Source organism: Ambystoma mexicanum, chromosome 7q (genome assembly GCF_040938575.1).
Source record: "Ambystoma mexicanum isolate Mex_15411 chromosome 7q, UKY_AmexF1_1, whole genome shotgun sequence".
NCBI classification, from domain to species: Eukaryota; Metazoa; Chordata; class Amphibia; order Caudata; family Ambystomatidae; genus Ambystoma; species Ambystoma mexicanum.
The window spans coordinates 476,621,555-476,643,337 of NC_090941.1; the positions used below are offsets into that span (position 1 = coordinate 476,621,555).

At 47.3% G+C, this 21,783-nt stretch overlaps 1 protein-coding gene across 3 annotated transcripts in view; it reads left to right on the plus strand.

Moving 5' to 3' along the window:
- Nucleotides 1-21,783, plus strand: part of NAA16 (N-alpha-acetyltransferase 16, NatA auxiliary subunit) — a 2,654,788-nt gene that overhangs the window by 2,177,611 nt on the left and 455,394 nt on the right. For all 3 annotated transcript variants that reach the window (XM_069640524.1, XM_069640525.1, XM_069640523.1), the window contains exon 15: nt 942-1,135. In XM_069640524.1, the coding sequence (XP_069496625.1) occupies nt 942-1,135 (194 nt within the window). The remainder of the gene's footprint in view (nt 1-941; nt 1,136-21,783) is intronic.

Genomic DNA, 21,783 nt, shown 5'->3' on the forward strand with positions numbered 1-21,783 from the left:
ATGAATTAACTGCGACGCCAGAAGGAGGGAGTTTCCTCTTGAGCTGTAAAAGAACTCTGGTTGTGCAACTGACTCATTGTGTTGGTGAAGAGAAACCTGGGGAATTGAGCGATCCCCTGGAACTGTGAATTTATGTGGTGGAGTTACATTTTTTTATTTAATCTGGAACATTTTTGCACTTTCTAGCCCAAAGACATTGAGTGTGAGGGCTCGGATAGGATTTCGGACACAGGACATGTTGCTTTGGTCATCTTGACACAGGACAGACCCTTAGTGTTTGGTTTAGGTAGGGAAATGCCTCTTAGAGTAGGGACGGCTGGGCATTTTCCAACGCCCTTTTATTTTGAGTAAATGTTTATAGCCAAAAGTATGAGCTCCCTGTCTGTGTCTCATTCCTGGCTCCTCACAGTTCCTGGGTGCTTTTAAAACCTACTGAGGCATTAAAGTAAATGTAAATACTGGACCAGTCTGCTTTGCTAGCTTCAGTGGCCTATACATATTTGTGTCCACTTTACTCCTATTTTGTTCAGGTCTGGATTATGTTGTCAATTAAGTAGTAATGATGAACCACAATAATCTAAAGTCATACCGTTCGCTCCTAAAGTCCTTCAGTCACTACAGTATTCAAAATGTCGACAAGTAAAGAAATACTAATTTGAAAGACTGGGAATATTGTTGATTTGCTCTTAAGAGAACAGTTACACTTGTGTGTAAGAATCCTACTGTCTTTAAACAGTCTTATAAATACTCTTAATAACTACATTTGAAACCATCAAGATATCTTTCATAATTCAATCTCTTTATAGTGGAAATCGAGAATGAGATGCATGTTATTGGCCATGAAAAATCGTGCACTTGTTGTATGCTTGGTATGTTTTCTTATACGTTCTCTGTCAAATTCTGTTTCGTTAATTCACATTGAATTATGGTGTGTTTTCCAGAAAACCTTTCGGCAAAAGAATTGAAAAAAATGCTTAGCAAGCAAAGAAGAGCGCAGAAGAAAGCTAAACTTGAAGAGGAGCGAAAGCATGCAGAACGAGAACGTCTTCAGAAAAATCAAAAGAAAAAGAGAGACGAGGAGGAGGAAGAAACCAGTGGTCCTAAGGAAGAACTGGTTCCTGAAAAACTGGAAAGGGTAGGATTGGAAGGAGATATGCTATTTAAATTTAAGTGCGAATATTTTAGCTTTCTTTTCCATTAGGTTCTCCACTTTAAAAGAAGGTTAAAATGGTCACTTTTTGCCACACCTTGAATCTTGCACACTGATTCTTGTTTGATGTATTCAACCCTCAGTAACGTCTTTGACTGGCTGCTGCTGACTCCGAAAATTCAGTCAGAGTGATACTATACACCAGGGACCCGACCCGTTCTTAGATCATCATACTGGGCCTATTCCCCTACACCAGATATCCTTTAAGAACACTCGCTCTAAATTCAGCCCCATTCTTGCTGTGTTATTAGAATGCTGACTGGCAATATTGGCGCAGTTGCAGGGGGACCCATTGAGGCCCCATTCTTGCACATAGTATTTGAAAGGGAACACATTCAATTGCACACTACCACAGTTTAGAAAAATGTTCCTATTATGCGTTCATTTGAAAGCCACAGATGCCGTCCTTGTCTACACTGATAGATCTAGTGATAGATGAGTCATTTTTGTCAGATGGCAGTCAGTGACTAGTGGTATGGCAACAAAAGCAACAAAAAGCTTCTTGCCATTTGCGGAAATATTGTGCTACATTCCGATAGCTTCCCAGACAGCATTTCTTTGTTCCTTTGACATAAATCTCATAACTGTCCCATCCCCATGTAAGTGCCTTCTCATTGTTGTGGCGTCTCTGTGTCGTGCCCGGATGCCTGCGGGCGAACAGCGCTATATAAATAAATAAATGATACAAATAAATTATTGTTTTTTCGCATTACATTAATTTACCAATTTAATTTGTTGCATTAACCTATTTTGCTGCACTTGTTGGTAGACCTGCACTCATGCGGATGCAAAAGTAGGTTTATGTGCACTTGCATGGCAATTATTCCTTTTTTTGGGTCAGTCCAAAACGAATGACACATGAGGCCTTGGAGTCCGGTGTATGAAATAAAGTTTCACCCATTTATTAAGGCACTTTAAATTGTGCTGTCAAGCACAACGCTCCCAGTCTCCCTCTGTATAGCAGTGAGGGCCGGTTGAAGGGAGGAGCAGTCGTGCGGTGGTTGTGCAAAGCAGACCAACCACGCCGAACACTGGAGGAATGCCACCCGGGCAAAGCAGCGCAGCCAGGGAGGCTGTGCATGAACCGTGGCAGACCTACCACATGTGGAAGAACTCTCATAGTAGAAAATGGAAGATAGCAAGGGTGTGCAGGTGGCACAGAAAGGTAGGTGGGAGCAAGCTCCTGGAGTGTTGCTTACAGGGAGTGGCAGAGCCACACCCTGGCCTTTCAAGCAAAATGCCCTCTGAACCCCTCGGGTGCCTCAAACTGCTTTTGGCTCTAAGAAAAGGGTGGGGGGGACCATAATGTTGAGATGTAGACTGTTGTCTTGTGAGCCTGAACACCGCAATGGTCCCCTGGCAAACTGTTTACTTATGTAATGAAATGCAGCCGACTGCTTGAACTGGGACATATATATCTCATTACAAAAGTAAACACTCTTGGGGGGGCACATATCCGGATGGAGGGCCACATTTGGCTTGCAAGTCGCATGTTGGGCCAGGCCTAGAAGGAATAGTGGGGCAGATGGAGATTGCTTTTCGTTTCTGCCTTGACAAAGGGAATGGTTGAGCCTGGGTCATAACTTAACTCTCTTTCCTCTGGTATATTCACTGACAAAACTTGGTAGCAGATCTATGTGGTTTCATCAACTACTTAACTTGTTGACCTTTAGTTTGGCTCCTGTTGTTCATACTTTGGGCTCCCCGATAACCTCGTTCTCCGTCAACCGCACACCACCACCCCATTTGACAGACAGACACACACACACACACACACACACACACCACACCACACACACAAACACCCCTTTTTGATTTAGCATATAAACAATCCTGACCATTAGCGAAGGCACTATTGTGTATGACTGTTTCCAGTGATCAGGTTAACCCTAGTTTTAGATATGTGCTTTATTGTTACTGGGAAATTTTAGGCGATTGGTGGCTCATCTTCATCAATATCATTCTAGAGTCATTGTTAAGGACTTGTGACTTTTGCAAACATTATCAGTATATGACGCTTTTATTGGATTTCTTCCTCCCACAGATTACTCATCTTTGAAATTCTATCTCCAACACCAGCTGTCTTAAGAATTCGTTTCACCTCCAGGAGGTACAGCGTAGCTCCACGTCTGCTCCATACGATGGGCGCCCCATGCTGGACAGGATGTCAGAGCCAGTATTTATGTAGCCACCATGACCTCTGTTCCTTTTTTCTACCTGCTCCGTATTCTTCTGGAAAACGGGATGAGACGGGGTGGCCCCCCACAAATAACCACGCTGGCTCCTAGAGTAAAATTCAAGGGTGTTTATTAAAGACTTTTGATGGTCAGAATGGTTGATTTACAAGGTTCTTTGCCTAATGGGGCTGGTCCTTTCCTCTATCGACTTCCCTGGGCTTGATTTCCACCTCCCTAGCTCAGATGTCCCGAGCAGGCTGTTAGTAATTCTACGATCGGTAGGTAGCCCCTAGCTGTCTTTCTTCTCTTACCACTTTAGGTGTTTGCCCTAAGACGATGGCTGCCTAACTCCCTAGAGATCTAACTTTCCCTCGCCTATTGAAAGCACCCACCCTTATGTACTCGTGTTCTCATGCAATGAAGAGTAAACCAAGACACCCCATAAGGGAATGATACCAGAGAGGCGTTGCAAGGATCAACACATTTTATATAAAATAAAGTATGCAAGCAAAGAACTCTGCTGCCCAAGAGCGCTCTGCCAAACAATACACGGGCAGCACCTTTTGAGAGAACATTTAGCTATGCATAATATCACGGTACAAGGTACAAAATAACATTGTTCATTGGTGGAACCCATATGGCACAGCCCGTTCCATAGGGGATACCATGTTGTAATTGGCTGCTGCTCTCCAGTCGGTCAGATGGCACGTGGGTCAGCTGGGTTCATCTCCGCGGTGAAGGTCAGGACAAATACGCAACATATCTAACTAACTAAACTAAACAACAGGAACTGATAATAACATGAGCTTGCATGAATAGGGGTACTTAGAGAACACAGGCTAATATACTGGCATTCCGACCTTTTGCATTTAGGGTTTCATCGATTCCCAGGCCCCACTCCCTGGTGTCTCCCCCTGTGGGTTTGATCTACCTGATGGTTCATGATATATGTACACATGTGTTGGTTTCGGGGTGAATATACTGTGGCACAGGATTAAGTCTACCTTAGGGGGGTTCTGGACTGGCCGGAGTGAGGGGGTCGGAGGTTAAATGTGTATCTAAATGAAAGAGGATAGAGGGCTGGGGACCAGATTACCATGGCCTGGTGGGGTGGGGGTCGAGGGGACATTGGCAGGTTAGTGGAGATGGATGGGCATTTAGGCCTGGGCCTGCTCTGGTTTCACGATCGGCAGAGAACACAGTCAGTGGAAATAATACTAAACAATTGGAACAATGAACAGCTGGACTTCCCTGTGAAGAAGGCTCGCGCAGAGCTGACAGAGGGTGGTAGGGCTCTGGGCGGTCTGTGCGAGGCGCTGGGGAAAAGGGAGAGCTGCGTTTACAGAGAGATGATTTATGGGCCTAGTAAAAAGATGGTGCCTGTGGTAGCACAAAATGGCGTCCATTGCTAAGGCGAAACTGCATTATTAGGCTATATCTCTGTTATTTCCGACAGTAATCATGCCGTGTTGGTGGGCATCTCTCTCCCCTTGGCCTACGCGTCATCTTTGTAGCGTGGGAAAGGCGAGAGGGTGGGATAGGTCCATCTCCTTCCCAACATTCCCCCATTTTGTTACTCCTAAAGTAACAAATACTGCCCCCCAGTATTTCTCTGTTCCTCTGCCATTTTCACTGCTTCGTCCCAGGCCGAAGTACCTTTTATGGGCATCCATGCGATACACACACTTCTCAAACTCTCCCACAAGCATATTCCTCAGGAGTGCAAGTCATGTAAATACATCCCCATCCAAGTCCACCCACACCTCTTTATAATATTCTAGATTTTGGGGCTGTTTGATGATGGTGTGATAATAATTTCCTACCTCATCCCCTGTGTGATATATTGCCACCATGCAATACTTGGGCTTGTCATTCTCCCCAGTTTGCAATTGCACTTCTTTTGTGTCTCAGAGTATTTTATTTTCTCTGTGTTTGGTACCAATAGTGATCATCATTCTCACACCATGGGGAACTGCCTCAGTGCAGCATCGTAGCCCCAACTGGCACACACAGAAGATCAGCAGGAGGCACACAATTATGGGGATCAGCATTTTCATTGCAGTTGCAAGCCACAATGGCACCCAGTCAAATGCCATGGTGAAACAGTCATTTTCTTGCACACCTCCCTTCTTCATTCTCACTCCAAGCTCGTGTACTGCTGCAATTACATGTGAGTGTCCTGTTATCAGCGTCTGAAGAAGGTACGAATGTGCAACATGAACTCCTGATTTTTCGGCAAGCCCCGCCCTCCATTGCTGTGAGGAGGTTGAGAACATAGCGGTTTTGCATCATCATCGGTCATAGTGCTCTTAGTTCAACCTTGATGACGTTGAATCCTTCCTCAGTGTCATTTGCCAGCTGGACTAGTTCCAAACAGACAATCTGGAGCCATTTGGCATTTGCTCTCGTCTGGATGCTGGGCACGAGCGATGCAAAAAATGTCTTGGAGGAGTTGAAGAGCTTGTATTCATTGGGTATTTGTGCAGGGCGTTTGGAGGAATCTTGTGATTTATAGTTGGAGCGCTTTTCTGGAATAGACGATCGTGTCGCTCAGGCTCAGGCAGTATGCAGAAGATGTGGGGATTGTTCAGTGAATACTGTCTTTGTTGGCTGTGGTGCTAATTGTCCATCTGGAAGTACCAACCCCCCTTTGTGTTCTTCCCGTATATTGAGCAGTGCGGAGTGCAGTGTCTCAAGCGCACAATAGCCCCTTCAGGATGGTGGGAGTTGCAAGTATGCCTGTTTGCTGCACACCCAATAATAGTCTATCAGTGCAGCTGTGCCTTTTCGAAGATCAGGGAGGATGATTGTTCTGTTGCAGCGTGTATTTGACCCTACTTAGGTTCTCCCTTCACTAGAGAAGCAAAGTCCATAAGTTTCTACTTGCACCTTGATTGGCTTTTCGAGAGCTGAAATGCACGTTAGTTTTGTGACATGTTCACTCCATATATGTGCACATTGTTTTTCTACAAAGTCCAGTTTTTCATCCGAGAGGCCGCGCAGACCTTCAGCCTTGCACATAAATGTAGAGTCCTGCCATTTTCCTTCCGCAAAGCTGGTGCCCCCTATTGTCAGGAAGGGTTCCTTGAAGCACCTCAGGCCTATAGTACCTTTTTTCAGGTTTTCACATCTAGCAGCAAGAGTGTTAGCTTTACTGTGTGTGCCTGGAAGGTGCTCCTTATCCTGCATAGTGCGAGATGGATGAGACACTGCTCTTCTAATAGGGGAACTTCTTGAGGCACTAACACCTTGGGCGCCCCTGAGGCATGGGGTATCAATTAACGCACATAGCAACTTCCATTTGTTGTTTGCCTTTCTGTGGCGCTCATATCTGAGTACCAACTATTGGACTGCCCTGGATGGCGAAGGGCTTACATTTTATCTAGTCTCAACCTATGATAGGCATCATACCTGTATTGGTGTATGTCCCTTTTCCCTCTCTTATTACACAATATGGATTGTTTGCTTTCATCCAGCTGTTTACACCATTTTTCCCTGTCACATAACATTGTACACACATTACCAGGTAACAAATAAAGAAATGTGCTCTTACAAATACTAGATTGAGTTGTTACATGTGGCGTTAGCATCGGTTGATCTTAGGGATCACATTTTATACATGGGGCGTGTATGTGGTCTGGTAGTCACGTTCATATATACATCTCCTACGTAGTAACCCCTAGTGGAGGGGGCATTTGTTGTCATGTTAGACCTGCAATTATACATTAGGGTAAACATTTCTCTCGGCTTTGAGGTAGGTGATACACTAGGTTGTACAGTTGTTGATTTGTAAACAGGGTGGAGAATGGTAGCAACCTGGTGGGGGCAGCAGCGTAACGTTCAGTGCATGAGGTGTGCTAGTTTTGTTGTTTACCATCAATACATTTTCTGAGGCAAATGAGGCAATCCCATGGGTCGCTTTAGTAAAGTTTTTGTACATACTCGTCAAATTTACAGATGCATTGCCGCCTCCTTCCCAATTCACCCTCCCCCTTCCACCGCAGTAAATTCCTAAAATGAGCATCGTTACTGTAAAGAATATGGCCACGAAATGGAGGCCGCAATTATAGCTATACGCACTAGTGCCACCTATTTTATTCCTACTGCTATCTAACTGTACATTTACATTGAGTGGTTTGAGCTCCATCGTCATCGCACCCATAGAAAAGATTTAAAAATGGGGCAGGAATTTATCAAGTTATAGATTGGATCGATATAAGGGTGGAAAGGAAAAGAATATTATAGACAGGGACATATATATATATTCGAAGGAGAAAAATACTAACTTATAGACGCTAGAGAATGCATGAAAGGAAAAGAAGGGGGAAGGGGAGAGATAGTTTGAGAGAGAGGTTTTTCTTTCACTTATAATCACATTTCTGCTGTTAAAATGATATGTTTTCCACTTCTTTATATTCACACATTTGTCCTTATTTTTTCTCTGTTCAGTGATCATTTTCAAGGAACCGCAGTATTTCTTTCATGGCTATTAGCATGTGGCGCTACACTGTTGTGGGCCTTCCTGACGTCTGATGGGTGGATCCAGTACATTCTCCTTACTGGCGACACTGGCGTTTGCATGCGTCAGCCAGTTACTGTTTCGTGGAGGGGAGAGGTGGTGCTCTTTGCTAGGCTGAGTACGCAGCGAAAAAAGGGCCAGTGGTTAACAGTACACCCAATTTTTTTTTTAGAGAGTGACATACTTTTGACAATCTGCTCTTAAGGAGGCCCTTTATTTTTTCTACAATACCGTTTGTTTGCAGGTGATTAATTGAGCATAATTTATGTTTTATCCCTAGTAGGGAAGTTACTTCCTTGACGAAATGGGTTCCATTGTCTGATTGTACAACATTGCATTTTCCCCATCGTGGGAATACTTGCCTGACAAGAAACTTTGCTGCGCACTTCGTGTCTTGATGGGTGCAGGGCCCTGCTTCCACCCAACGTGAAAAGGGACAGACCACCACATTCAAATATCTTGCTCCATTACATCTCTTTCCCATGTCTGCATAATCAATATGCAATTCACAGAACTGACCCAATGGGCGAGGCAATGTCCCCTGAATGTTCTGAGAGTGATTCCTGAATATAATACTTGCCATGTTGTACATTCTATTACCAATTTGTTGAGGTACTCCTACAAATTGTGAATAAACCAATCTTCCTGCAGATCGGCTGCTATGTGATGTTTTGAAGTATGTGCTGGGAAGTGCAATTGTTCAAATGCCATGCGCAATAACTCTATAGGCATCACTACTTTCTCTGGCATGTCCTGCCTCCAAAGTAGATCAGTGCGCGATTGTGTGCACCCTCGTTTGGCCCATAACTCGTGTTCTGTCGGCGGGGAGCTCTTTTGTAATTCGATGTTTTTGGCAATCGGTAGTGAGTTGTACCTGTCTGCTTTGGGTTCTTCCTGTTTGCTCACTAATATAAATTCTGCGTTCATTGGTTTGGGCAGATATGCTGCTTCTTTGTCAGCTGCGTCAGCAGCCACATTTCCCAGTGAAATTTCGTCATTTTTATGTGTATGTGCTTGGCACTTTACCAGGGCCACTACTGAGGGTTCTGCAAGTGCTTCGATCAATTAATTTAGGGGCTCTGCATGTTGCACCAGGGATATGTCAGCTCTTCTGAACCCCCTTCGTCTCCATTGTGCCAATCCAGCATGGACCGTAGTAGTCACGTATGCTGAATCCAAATATATTATTACTGGGCAACCTTTTGCAGCATGGAGTGCTTCGATCAGTGCCACTAGCTCTGCGGCTTGGGTGGAATAATGCATGAGCAAACATTTCTGAATCAGTACTTCATATTCTCCATCTTCGACCCTTACTACCGCTGCCCCGAAATATTTTTCCCCTGTTTCTTGGCATATGGATGCTGATCCATCTACGAAGTATACCTCTCCTTCTTGTAGTGCATTCTCCCATGCTTTAGGAATGTCAACCCCTTGTCCCTCATAGGTGGCACAATCATATTCTTGCATATCTTTTACAGTGCATGGCTGTGTGAGGAACATGTCTGGGTTTACTGTTTTGCAATGCACAACATGAATATTGGGGCTTGACAGGATGATTTCATAAACTAACGCCCTTTGAGTGGTGAGTGTGGATTTTGATCTTTCTAGTATGGTGAATAGTGAGTGCTCCACGTAAAGGGTGGTGGAGCATCCCATGACATTTGTTGAGCTCTTTTCAATCACAAAGGCAGCTGCTGCAAGGGCCTGTTAGCAAGCAAAGTGACCCTGCATTACTGAATCAAGTGTGCCACTGTAATATGCCAGTGGCTTGTGACACAAGGATGTTTTTTGTGTCAATACAACTGTCATTAGGGTCCCATTTGAGTGTGAAAACAGGTAAAATTCCCTCTCATAGTCCAGTGTGGCTAGGAATGGGGCTGTACTAATTAGTTCCTTTAGGTTGTCAAAGGCTGTGTGCATTTCAGTGGTCCACGTTGTATGCATTTTGTTGTTGGTGCTTCTTTTAGACCTTATAACAGGGGCCTTGTGTATGCTGCATAGTCTAGTATCCATACACTACAGTAATTGCAAATGCTGAGAAATGTCTTTGACAGTGTGGTCTGGTTGAGGCACGCACTGTTGCCGCCCGATCGGTATTATTCTTTTGCCATCTTCTGAAATTAATTTGCCCAAGTACAGGGCCTCAGTCAGACAGTACTGCAAGTTCTCTTTGTCTACTTTGTAACCCTTTTGGGCAAGCAATTGGAGCAGGGCAATGGAATCCTTTTGACAATTTTCTTCCCTCTCACTGCACACTAAAAGGTCGTCTACATATTGAATGACGGTGCTCTGAACCTGAATGTTGCCGAGATCTTCGTGCAATATCCTGTTGAAAATGCTTGGGCTCTCACAGTACCCTTGGAGCAAACTCTGATGTTCAAAACTCCTCCCTCCCAGTGTGAAGGCAGTGAGATACTGTGACTCAGGATCAAGGGGCACTGAGAAAAATGCATTCTTCAAATCCACCACTGTGAAGTGGGTGGTCTGTTTCGGAATGCTGCACAAAATAGAATGCCGGATTTGGGACAAGAGGAAACTCCTTTTGGACAATATCATTGAGTGGGCGAAGGTCCTGGATCCTACGCCTCAACCCTCCTTTTGCTTTTCTAATGTGGTACACTGCAGTATTGCATGGGGAATTTGAGAGGACAATGATGCTGTGCGGTAATAGTGCATATATTGTTTCTTTAATTCCTACCTCAGCTTACCTAGACAAGAGATACTATCTTACCCTGGGCAAGACAGCTCCTGGTTTAAGTTTGATCTTTATTGGAGTCACTTCTCTTAACAATCCCACGACATGGAGACTGGTGGTCCATAGGTGCGGTGGTACTTGTTGCAAGTCTGTGTCACAGAAAGGTGGTGGTGCGCTGGCAACGGCCATGAGAGGGCTCGGTACCCTTCTGAACTGTACCATAATGTCACTTGGGATGCACATTTCTAATATGATCTCCCCGTCAGTGAACAATTCCTCATGTGTCAATTCTCGTAATGGTATTTTGAAGGGATTGTGTCCTCCGACGTATTCCTTATCTTAGATATATCCCCTTCCAGCTTTGCTGGCCTCGGAAAATGTTTCTCTAGAGGGCGCTGCGCGTCGACGTCTGCCGAGTCGATGTCCCTCGACAGCCGCCGTATCGACGTCAACGTCATCCTGCATATAAAGGCTGCGCGTAGCGTCCGTTGCTCAGTTCCGTTTTTCCGCGCTTACTAAGTGCCTCGGAATATCGTTGCTCAGTTTCGTAGAGAATTTATCCTATTTACCTCGAGATATTCGATCTATACTCGATGGCTTCCTCGTCGGAACCGACAACCCCTCAGTCCGGCTTCAAAAAATGCAGAGACTGTGGGAAAAAGATGTTGCTGACTGACCCTCACAGAGTTTGTCTGTGGTGTTTGGGAGCTGAACACCATTGTTCGGAGTGCGAGGACTGTATGTCCATGACAGCTAAGGCCCTGAAGGAGCGTAGGGGGAAGCTGGAGAAAGGTAAGACTTCAAAAGCTTCTTCTTCCTCGACGAAGTCGAGACATTCGTCTCCTCGTCACCATTCGCGCTCCAGGTCTCGGAGTGGGTCCCATCACTCCTCGAGATCGAAGCACTCAAAGAGGAGACGTCGAAGATCCCCTTCTTCGTCCTCTTCTTCCTCTGTTTCTCCTAAGAGAATCCCTTGCCCCACGAAACATAGTTCCCGTGCTGAATGGGAGGAATTCCGCAAAAATATGATGAGCGTCTTCGAGAAAGCGGCCTCGACCCCCTCGAAGACTGCCGAGAGCGATGCTCTGGTCGAAAGACCCGAAGGTCAAAAACGCTGCGAGTCGCAGTACCCGGCGAAGGAAGCTTCTCGAGCGCGTCACGAACCCTCGAGTAAAGCTATGACCTCGAAACCTTCTTCGAAGGTTCCGTCGACGCCGTCGACGAAGGTTCCGTCAACGCCGAGGTCGGTGTCTTCGACGCCGTTGTCGAAGGGACCTTCGACACACGGGTCTGTCGACTCGACGCCATCTTCGACACCGGCGTCGACGCCAAGGAAAGTCACGGTTGCGACGCACTCAGTGGCTATCCCCAGGTCCTCGGTGACGATGGCGTCGAGATTGTCGACTTCCTCGAGCAGAATCCCAATTCTATCGAGATCCTCCAGGCCTCCGCCTTTGTTTTCGACGCCACGCCCAAAGCCTTCGATGTCGGCGTCGACGACATCGACGTTTTCGAGGCCAATTACAGCAAGTTTGGCACCCTCTGCCTTGGAGATGGATTTCACACCCTTTGTGAGTTCAGAACAATTGAGAACTATGTCCTCAATTATGGAAGAGGGAGAACTATCTGAACAGGAAGACACATTTGGGTTGCAGGGACCTGCAACCCCAGTTCAAGAGGAGTTATCCTCAGAAGAACGCAGGTTAAAGGATCTCCATGATTCCTTAAATGAGGCAAGTGGGTTAGACACTTACCCTGAGGTGGAGTTTGCTAGGCCAGACCCAGGGGAGCATGCTGAAACCCCCTATAGAGCCTTAATGGCCAGGATCACAGAATTAATGGGGTGGTCAACACCTTCACAGGCTTTCCAACAAGATGACCTCACGGATATTCTTGATAAAGGTCCACAGGAGGATCTTGTAGTGCCCTTTCATAAAGCTCTTCAGAGGAAAATCATGACGAACTGGGAAACCCCAGATGTCATCCCGGCAGTAAATAAAAAACTGTCTACTAAATACAGGGTATCTTCTGCAGACCCGGAGTTTTTGTCAAAACACCCATCCCCAGAAAGTCTGGTGGTACAGGCAGCATCTTCTGATGTCAAGACTGCTTTCCCTACAGTCCCACAGGACAGGGACGATAAGAAATATGATGCTATGGCAAAGAAAGTTTTTTCGGCATGTAGCATGGTGTTAAAATCTGTTAATGCTACTTGCACCCTTGCTATATTCAGCCATACACTTTGGGAGTGTGCTTCTACAGCGGCTGACTGCATCCCGGAGGGAGAAGAAAGGGAGGCGTTACTAAATATCATACAGGACGGTAAAGACGCCATGTGCGAATCCCTCCAGACGGGCATTGATTCGGCTGACAGTATCAGCAGAGCAATGGCGGCAAGTACAACAACCAGGAGATTCGCTTGGTTGAGAAAGTCTGGTTTTGCCCCAGATGTGCAAGCCAGGCTCTTGAACATGCCATTCGATGGCTCTTCTTTGTTTGGGAAAAAGGCGGATGACAGTTTAGAAAAACTGCAAACATCAAAGGCAGCAGCAAAATCCCTAGGCGCTGCAATCCGTCAGACACCTTTCGTCCCACAGGAACCTCTGCGAGGGGCAAGTCCTTTCGCTTCTACTCCGCATTCGGAAGAGGTAGAGGACGACCGGCTCAAAGAGGACAAAGAAGAACTACCCGAGGTGGACGGGGTAGATATTCAAAAGCCGCAGCAACAGCAGGTGCCTCTTTACCATCGGCATCTGCATCAGCCGCCCCAAAACCACTCTGAGGACTTCCCTCACAAGACACCTGTAGGAGGCAGGTTAACTCAACATCTGGCGGAATGGCAGGCTATCACGTCAGATGCTTGGGCATTGGAAACAGTTGCCCAAGGTTACTGCCTGCCTCTCCTACGCATACCTCAGAGTCATCCACCGGGGATCAGCTCTCAGAAAGCTCCAGATCCACTCCTCTTGCAGGAAATTTTAGACCTGCTAGAGAAAGGTGCCATAGAACCGGTACCTGTAGCGGAGAGGAACAAGGGTTGGTACTCCCCTTACTTTCTCATTCCAAAGAAAGACGGAGGACTGACATGCGAGAGTTGAACAAATTCCTCAGGAAAGACAAATTCAAGATGGTAACTCTTTCTCAGATCCTTCAGGCCCTTCAGTTCCAGGACTGGTTGGTATCTCTGGACCTTCAGGACGCTTATTTCCATGTGCCTATCCATCTCAAGCACAGGAAATACCTGAGGTTCGCAATTGACAACTCTCATTATCAATTTCGAGTGCTGCCATTTGGGCTGACCTCCGCCCCGAGGGTCTTCACCAAGTTAATGTCGGTAGTGGCTGCAAGTCTAAGGAGGGAAGGGATTCACGTCTACCCCTACCTGGACGATTGGTTGATTAGGGCTGTATCTTCGGAACAAGCTCAGATCCAGCTAAATCACGTTTGCCACTCCCTTCACAGACTGGGCTTCTCCCTCAATTTAAAGAAGTCACAAATGATACCATCGCAGAGACTCCAGTTCATCGGAGCGATCCTGGACACTTCCCTGGGAAAAGCTTCGCCACCAGAGGTGAGGGCTCAAGATATTCTACAGATGGTTACCAAGTTCCAAAATGCCCAACGTCTCCCAGCCTTCGACTTTTTGGGTTGCTAGGCCTCATGGCATCCTGCATTTTCCTAGTGCCAGAGGCTCGCCTGAGAATGAGATCCCTCCAGTGGGCACTGAGGACTCAGTGGTCACAATTCTCAGGAAGAATGACAGATCTTCTTCAGGTTCCCGACAGGGTGGCTCGAGACCTTCAGTGGTGGGCCTGTCAGGAGAACATTCTGAAAGGAGAACAGTTTTGGCAACCCTGGCCGGAGATAACAGTAGTCACAGACGCCTCACTCACGGGGTGGGGAGCCCATGCCAACGACTTGACCATCAGCAGTCGTTGGTCTCCATCGGAGTCCAGACTACATATCAACCTGTTAGAGCTGAGGGCCATCAGACTTGGGCTGAAGGCTTTTCTGCCATCTGTACAAGGAAAGAATGTCCTGATAATGACAGACAACACAGTGGCCATGCACTACCTCAACAAAAGAAGAGGCGTAGGATCACTGCCACTGTGCAGAGAGGTGATGCAGCTCTGGTTTTGGGCAATCCAAGAAGGAATCTCTCTATCGGCAGTTCACCTAGCCGGAGAGAAGAACTTGACAGCGGACGCTCTGAGCAGGCAGAGCACAATCGCCCACGAGTGGGAACTAGCTCAGGAAGTCCTTCAAGAGATCTTCGCCCTTTGGGGAACCCCCCAGGTGGATCTGTTCGCCACCAGTGTCAACAGGAAGTGCGATCTGTTCTGTTCAAGGGAATTTCCCCCGAGAGGAGCTCTGGGAGACGTGTTCATAGTGGACTGGGAGTTTCCGCTTCTGTACGCGTTCCCACCGGTCCCTGTCATTCCTCAAATGATCAGGAGGTTGAGAAGATTCCAGAAAACCATGATCCTAATTGCCCCAGTTTGGCCAGGAGAACGTGGTACCCGGACCCTCTAGACTTGTCCATCTGGCCTCCAATTCGACTTCCACTCAGAGAGAATCTACTCTCACAGAAGGGAGGTCAGGTTCTCCATCCAGACATCAAAACCCTCAACCTTCACGCTTGGCTTCTGAAAGGCTGAGGTACAAGGATTGGGACCTCCCTGATGATGATATGGAGGTGTTGCTTTCGGCAAGGAGGCCAGCAACAAAGTCTTTATACTGCTGCCGTTGGAACAGATTTTGCAGCTGGTGTAGAGAAAAGAATATCGACCCCTTTTCATGTGGTACACCAATGGTTTTGTCCTTCCTACTCTATTTGGCGAATTCAGGCCTTCAAGTTGGCACCATTAAGGCCTATCTTGCAGCGCTATCCATCTTTAAGCGCACTGTGGAAGAACCATCCTATTTCAAGTTACCCTTGGTAATACAGTTTCTAAAGGGGTTAACTAACGTTTATCCCCCAAGACCATTCCAGGTCCCCCTATGGGATTTAAACTTAGTCCTAACTTTCCTGATGGGCACACCTTTCGAACCACTCCATTCTTCTTCGTTAAGATTTCTTACCCTTAAAACTGTTTTATTAATAGCACTTACATCTGCTAGAAGGGTGAGCGAGTTACAAGCTCTTTCTTGTAAACCCCCTCATACAATTTTTCACAAAGACAAAGTTGTCCTGCAAGTGAAGCCTAATTTCCTCCCAAAGGTGGTTTCTGAATTCCATATCACTCAGAAGATTACCCTGCCATCTTTCTATCCTCCTCCTCATCCGGGAAAAGAGGAAGAGAGGTAACACAGGCTAGACCCTAGAAGGGCTTTAAGTTTTTACATCAGTAGACTGGCTAGGATAAGACAGGCAGACCAGCTGTTTGTAGGCTACGCAGGTCACAAGCTGGGGTTACCGATAACTAAGCATACCATTTCCAGATGGATCATTCTAGCCATTTTGGAATGTTATAAACTGGCAGGAAAAGAGCCCCCTCAAAATCTTAGGGCTCATTCGACCAGAGGTATTGCAGCTTCATCGGCCCTCAAAAGAGGAGTGCCGGTGAAAGATATATGTGCGGCTGCCACATGGTCGTCTGCCCATACCTTTACACGATTTTACAACTTGGATTCCTCCTCCAGTCAAGAGACTAGGTTTGGAAGGGCAGTATTGCACTCTATTCATCAATAAAAGGAAGCATGAAGTCAGTACTCCCACCTCCAATAACAGAATACTGCTATGGGAGCCTATCTAAGATAAGGAATACGTCGGAGGACACAATCCCTTCGAAGAACAAGTTACTTCTTACCTTGTAACGTTCTTTCGTTGGGATGTTCCTCCGACGTATTCCTTATCGACCCTCCCATCCATCCCGCAGTACTACTTCCCTTGTTGTTGCAGCTTACGCTCCTTCAGGGTGATTAGTTTAGTCCAGACAGAAAAACTGTGGACTACAAAACGGAACTGAGCAACGGACGCTGCGCGCGGCCTTTATAGGCAGGATGACGTCGACGTCGATACGGCGGCTGTCGAGGGACATCGACTCGGCAGACGTCGATGGGCAGCACCCTCTAGAGAAAAATTTTCCAAGGCCAGCAAAGCTGGAAGGGGATATATCTAACATAAGGAATACGTCGGTGGAACATCCCATCGAAAGAACGTTACAAGGTAAGAAGTAACTTGTTCATTTGGATCAATACACTGAACCGTACGCCACTCACACCCATGGATGTCTAGGCCAATAGCAACAATACGTTTAGCTGACACCTGTACTCCTTGTAAATCTAGAGAGAGAATAGTACCAGACACCAAACATATCAGCATTTGTTGGCACCCCTCTCACTCTGAATTCGTTTGTTATAGTGTGGATTAACAGCATTGCTCGGAGGTGGCACATTCCTGGGATGGAGCAAACAATTCCTCTGTCAGTGAATGATATTGTCATGTTTAACTTGCTGAGTAAGTCTCGCCCCAACAAATTAACAGGAGAACTTTCATAGTATAGGAGGGGTGCCGAACCGGTTTCCCCCCTATCTTTTTTTTAAAAAACTCTTTATTTTTTTTTTACAACATATAACAACCAACAACACCAACAAACATCACACTACAACTGGCACTACGTGTTGGATTCCGCACTTCGTCATTCATCTTCTTGGCGCACTGGTGTGGCGTCCTCCTTCTCTGTCCTCAGTGTTCTCTACCTCATTTTGTTTGCGTATCCAGGGTCTGGCCTTGTCCATATTGCCTCACCAACGCTTACTTTCCTCCCCGCTGAGGTTCCCCCTCCCACTTTGTTGTCGGCTAGTCAGTCTTCCTCCGGTCCACTGGGGTCTTTTGTGCTGTGCACTTCATTACTTTTGAACAGCTCTTGTATGAGGGAGTTCCATGCAAGTATCTTGGCCCCACTTTCGCCCACTCCCCTTTGCAACACCATGGTCCACACTGATGTTTCAGCTATCGTCCATTTCTGGCCACCACATTTCTATTGACGCCCCCGTGCTTGTGTTCCATGCCATTGCTATGCAGCGATTCGCCACTATACACATTAAGTCTTTCAGTTTTGCGATGTGTGTCCTCTGTTTGCCGCCGCTTGGGAACAAGCCCAGTAGATAAAACTCTGGCGACCACTCCTGCATTTGAATCCCTCCTGCCGCTGCCCTATCTTTGACAGTGTCCCAGAAATTAGTTATCACCAGGCAGGACCAGAACATGTGCAGCATATTCGCCTTCTCCGCTGCACAGCATGGGCAGCTTCGGGATTGCCTGCTTCCCATGGTAGACATTCTCTTAGGCATGAGGGATGCCCTGTGTATGAGATAGAGCTGCATTTGCCTGAATCTCGCATTCCTGGAGACTTTCTTTGCATACCGTAGGGCTCTGCACCATTCTTCATCCGTGAAAGTTTTTTGTAGTTCCTCCTCCCATTTGGCTTTCGCTTGCAGCTCGCTCACATTGTTGCTGCCCAGGAGCTGTCCATAGAGCCTCGACGCTGTATGTTCCCCTTCCGACACATCATACCACGCATCCAGCGCCCCCCTCGGTATCTTACCCTCGGGTAAGGTCTTCCACCTCTTTCTGATCTTCCGGACCATACTGTTAAACAATAGAAATTGACCTCTATGTATGTCCTACTCTTCCAAAGGGTCTGGAAGTCCACCCAGTGCCCATCTCTCCATAAGTCCCTGATCTGGGCCACATCCTTGTCTTCCCACTGTGCACAATATGTTGCTAGACACTCAGTGTGGGCGTCGACTAATCCCGCAAGGGGAATTTGCCAGGAGCAGGGGTCTCGTGTCCCTTGGGTTTTCCATGCCCTCCTCCATACGATCAGGGCCAATTCGGCCATATTGGGGAATGATTTGGTTAAGAATTCGTCTATCCATAAGAGCTCCCTCAGGGAATATTGTCGTATTGCCGGCTGAAAAAGCAGTGTATTCATGGATGTGTCATCTCCCAGCCACCTTACCACAAATTGGAGTTGTCCCGCCAGGTAATAACATTCAAAGTCCAGCAGCCTGATCCTTCCCCATCCATAATCCCTTTTTTAAAGTGTTCAGCGCTATTCTGTTCCTCCCCCGCCGCACAGGAGTTCCCTTGCCATTGTATTGAGTTGTTTGAAAAAGGACCCGGGAATGTTGTATGGAATGTTAGTGAAGTAGTATAATAGGCGGGGCAGTACTGTCATCTTCAATAGGGCCGCTCTCCCTATCATCCCTAGTGGGACTGTCTTCCAGAACTTCAATACTCTCCCTATTTTCACTAGGGCCGCCTGTGTGTTAGCTCTGTGCGTCACTGTGATATTGTGATGTATGTCCACTCTTAAATAGTGAAAGGTGTCTGGTGTCGATGTGAGTCCTAAATTGGGCAGCTGGTCAGGGGTAGCCCCTCTCAAATCCGCTAGGGGGATTCCCGACAGTCTGGCGAATGCAGCCAAGGCTTCCAGCAGGTCTGGCAAGTGTACCCGTGGGTTCTCAACATAAATGAGCATGTCGTCGGCGTATATCGAAATCTGGTATACAATCCCGTCTATTTCTATTCAGCATCCTTGTACTCTGCCCTGAGGATATCCGCAAATGGTTCCAGGGCCAGTATTCATAGCATCGGGGATAGTGGGCATCCCTGCTTTGTGCCATTTTCCATCCCTCTGAGATGTGTCTGCCCGTTTTCACCCTTGCCCTGAGATCCCTGTATAGGAGTCTTATCCAGCGTAGGAATCCCTCTCCTATCCCAAAGCAGGTGAGCGCGCTCAGGAGCCAGTTCCAGTTAACAGAATCAAAGGCCTTTATAACGTCAAGTGACGCCATCGCGCATTCTCCCTGTCTCTTATTCTTACGGTCTACTACATGGTGGAGTCTACGCAGTTGATTGGCTAGGGTTGCAGTTAGGATTTTAGCGTCCTGATGGATCAGGGACATCGGTCTGTAGGAGCCGCACTCGAGGTATTATGACGGATTCCGACAGGCTCTTTTGTAGCTGTCCTCTCTCGTATGCCTCCTCATACATCTCTAGCAATCGTGGGGCCAGGGTATCTTTGTATTTCTTGTAAAATTCCCTGGGTAACCCATCGGGTACTGGGGATTTGTCTGTTGGGAGATCGGCTATTACGGCCGTCAGTTCCTCCACTGTGAGGGGTGCCTCCAGTGTCTGGGCTTGCTCCTCCGTTAGCTTGGGAAGGTTGATCTCCTCCAGGGCATCAGCTATGTCCCCCCGCCTCTGCTTCTTGGTTCCGGGAGTACAACTCTTCATAGAAGAATAATTGCATTAATTGGGTTGTGTCTGCTCTCCTGCCTGGTGAGCCAGACTAAGAGCCTGCTCGGCTTATCCCCTTCCGCGTGTAGCCTCTGTATATACTTCCCATAGTCCAGCCTCCCCAATTTCTCCCAGATGGCAATGCACTGCAACCTCAGCGTAGTGAGTTCCCCGGTTCTTCCCCATTCGTGCCCGCCCGTGTCTCTACGCGTTCTATCTCCCTTTCCATTTCACCCAGCACTGCCAAAATTCTTCCCCCTGATTCCTCCTGCCTTCCCTATCACCGCTCCCCTGACCACCACCTTGAAGGCTTCCCAGACCATTCCTGTGCTGTCCACGCTCCCCACGTTATGGTCATAGTTGTCGCCTGTCGTGTCTCTGATATGCTCTTGGAAATCCCTGTCCATTAATGCCTCTGCCCTCAGTCGCCATGTGTGTATGGGGCCACCCCCTGAATGTGCATGCCCATGTTGCTACCAGTGGGGCGTGGTCAGATAGCATTCGTGCTTTGATGTGTATCCCTGTGAATTCCCCCAGAGTCTCCCTGCCCCTGAACAAATAATCTATTCGGGTGTATGTTCTGTGTGGAGCGCTGTAGTGTGTGTATCCCATGTTATCTCTGTGTACCTTCCTCCAGAAGTCCTCCAGTTCCAGCTGATCCAGATTCTTCTGCAGATCCCTGGTGGTGCTGGCTTTCTTTACTTAGTGTCCAATCTATCCAACTGCCCTGTCAATGTGCAGTTAAAGTCCTCTGCCCTGGAGCCAGCCGGGGTGTGATTGTCCTGGAGAACTCTGTCACATTGTGATTAGGGGGCGTACGTGTTTATCAGGCACACCTCTTTGTTCTCCAACATTCTGTGCACAATTACCATTCTGTCCTCCAAGTCTCTCTCCTATTTTATGAGCTGGAATGGTACTCCTGGGACGATCCACATCAGCAGTCCCCTGGCGTAATTAGAATATGTTGAGCTGTACATTTGTCCTCCCCATTTTTTTGGCCATCTTGGTCTGCTTCTTAGCTGTCAGATGCGTTTCTTGCAGCATTGCCATTTGAACTTTCTCCCTATTTAGCCAGGCGTAGACCCATAGCCTTTTAACGTAGGCAATCAGTGCCCTGACATTCCAGGTAGCTATGGTGACTTTTTCCTGGCCCATTCGTCCTGCAGCCCGCCTGTTCCCATGGGCCCATGTGCTGTCTTGTGTCTGACCATAGGCCCTCCCATTCTGACCTTTGTTGATCTCCTTCTTCTGGGGTGTTTCTGACCCTTCCCCTCCCTGTTGATTCTTCTCTGCCCGAATCCTGTGCGGGACCTCCACCTTGGTGTACTTTCCTGACTTCCCTTAATCGGGTGTTTCTCTGTTAGTCTGCCACTTGTGCCTTGTTCATGTCCATGTTGCTTGGTGCTTCCTCCTCTGCTAGTGCCTTCTCCCAACCAATCTAACCACACACTAACTATAACTGTTAACAAACGCCCAGCCACCCTCCCCCTGCTCGGACTTCGCTGCATTCCTTGTATCACCCTCCTTTTCATGGGTGTACTCGCTGCGGCGTGAAGCCTCAGAACTGGCATCTCAAATTCCGTTCCTCGTTGGGTTCTATTTGTGGTATCTGGCGGCCAGCCCTCAGAGTTTGTGGGCTCCCGCTTGTCAAACTGCTGGTTCATGTCTCTTTAATATGGTTCGTCCATTTTTGTTACACTCTGAACCTCATTGGGGTGCGTTCCTGTTGTTCTGCTCATTCCCAGCTCTCAGTTGTGAGATCCCCTGTTGATCCATCCACTCGTGGGCATCGGCCGTGGTCTCAAAGATGTACGCTCTGTCATTAGGTAGCACCTTCAGCTTGGCAGGGTACAGCAGCATGAATCACACTTTAGCGGGCCGGAGGCACTCTTTTGTCGGCCACAACTGTGCCCTTTGCTTTTGCACCAGTGT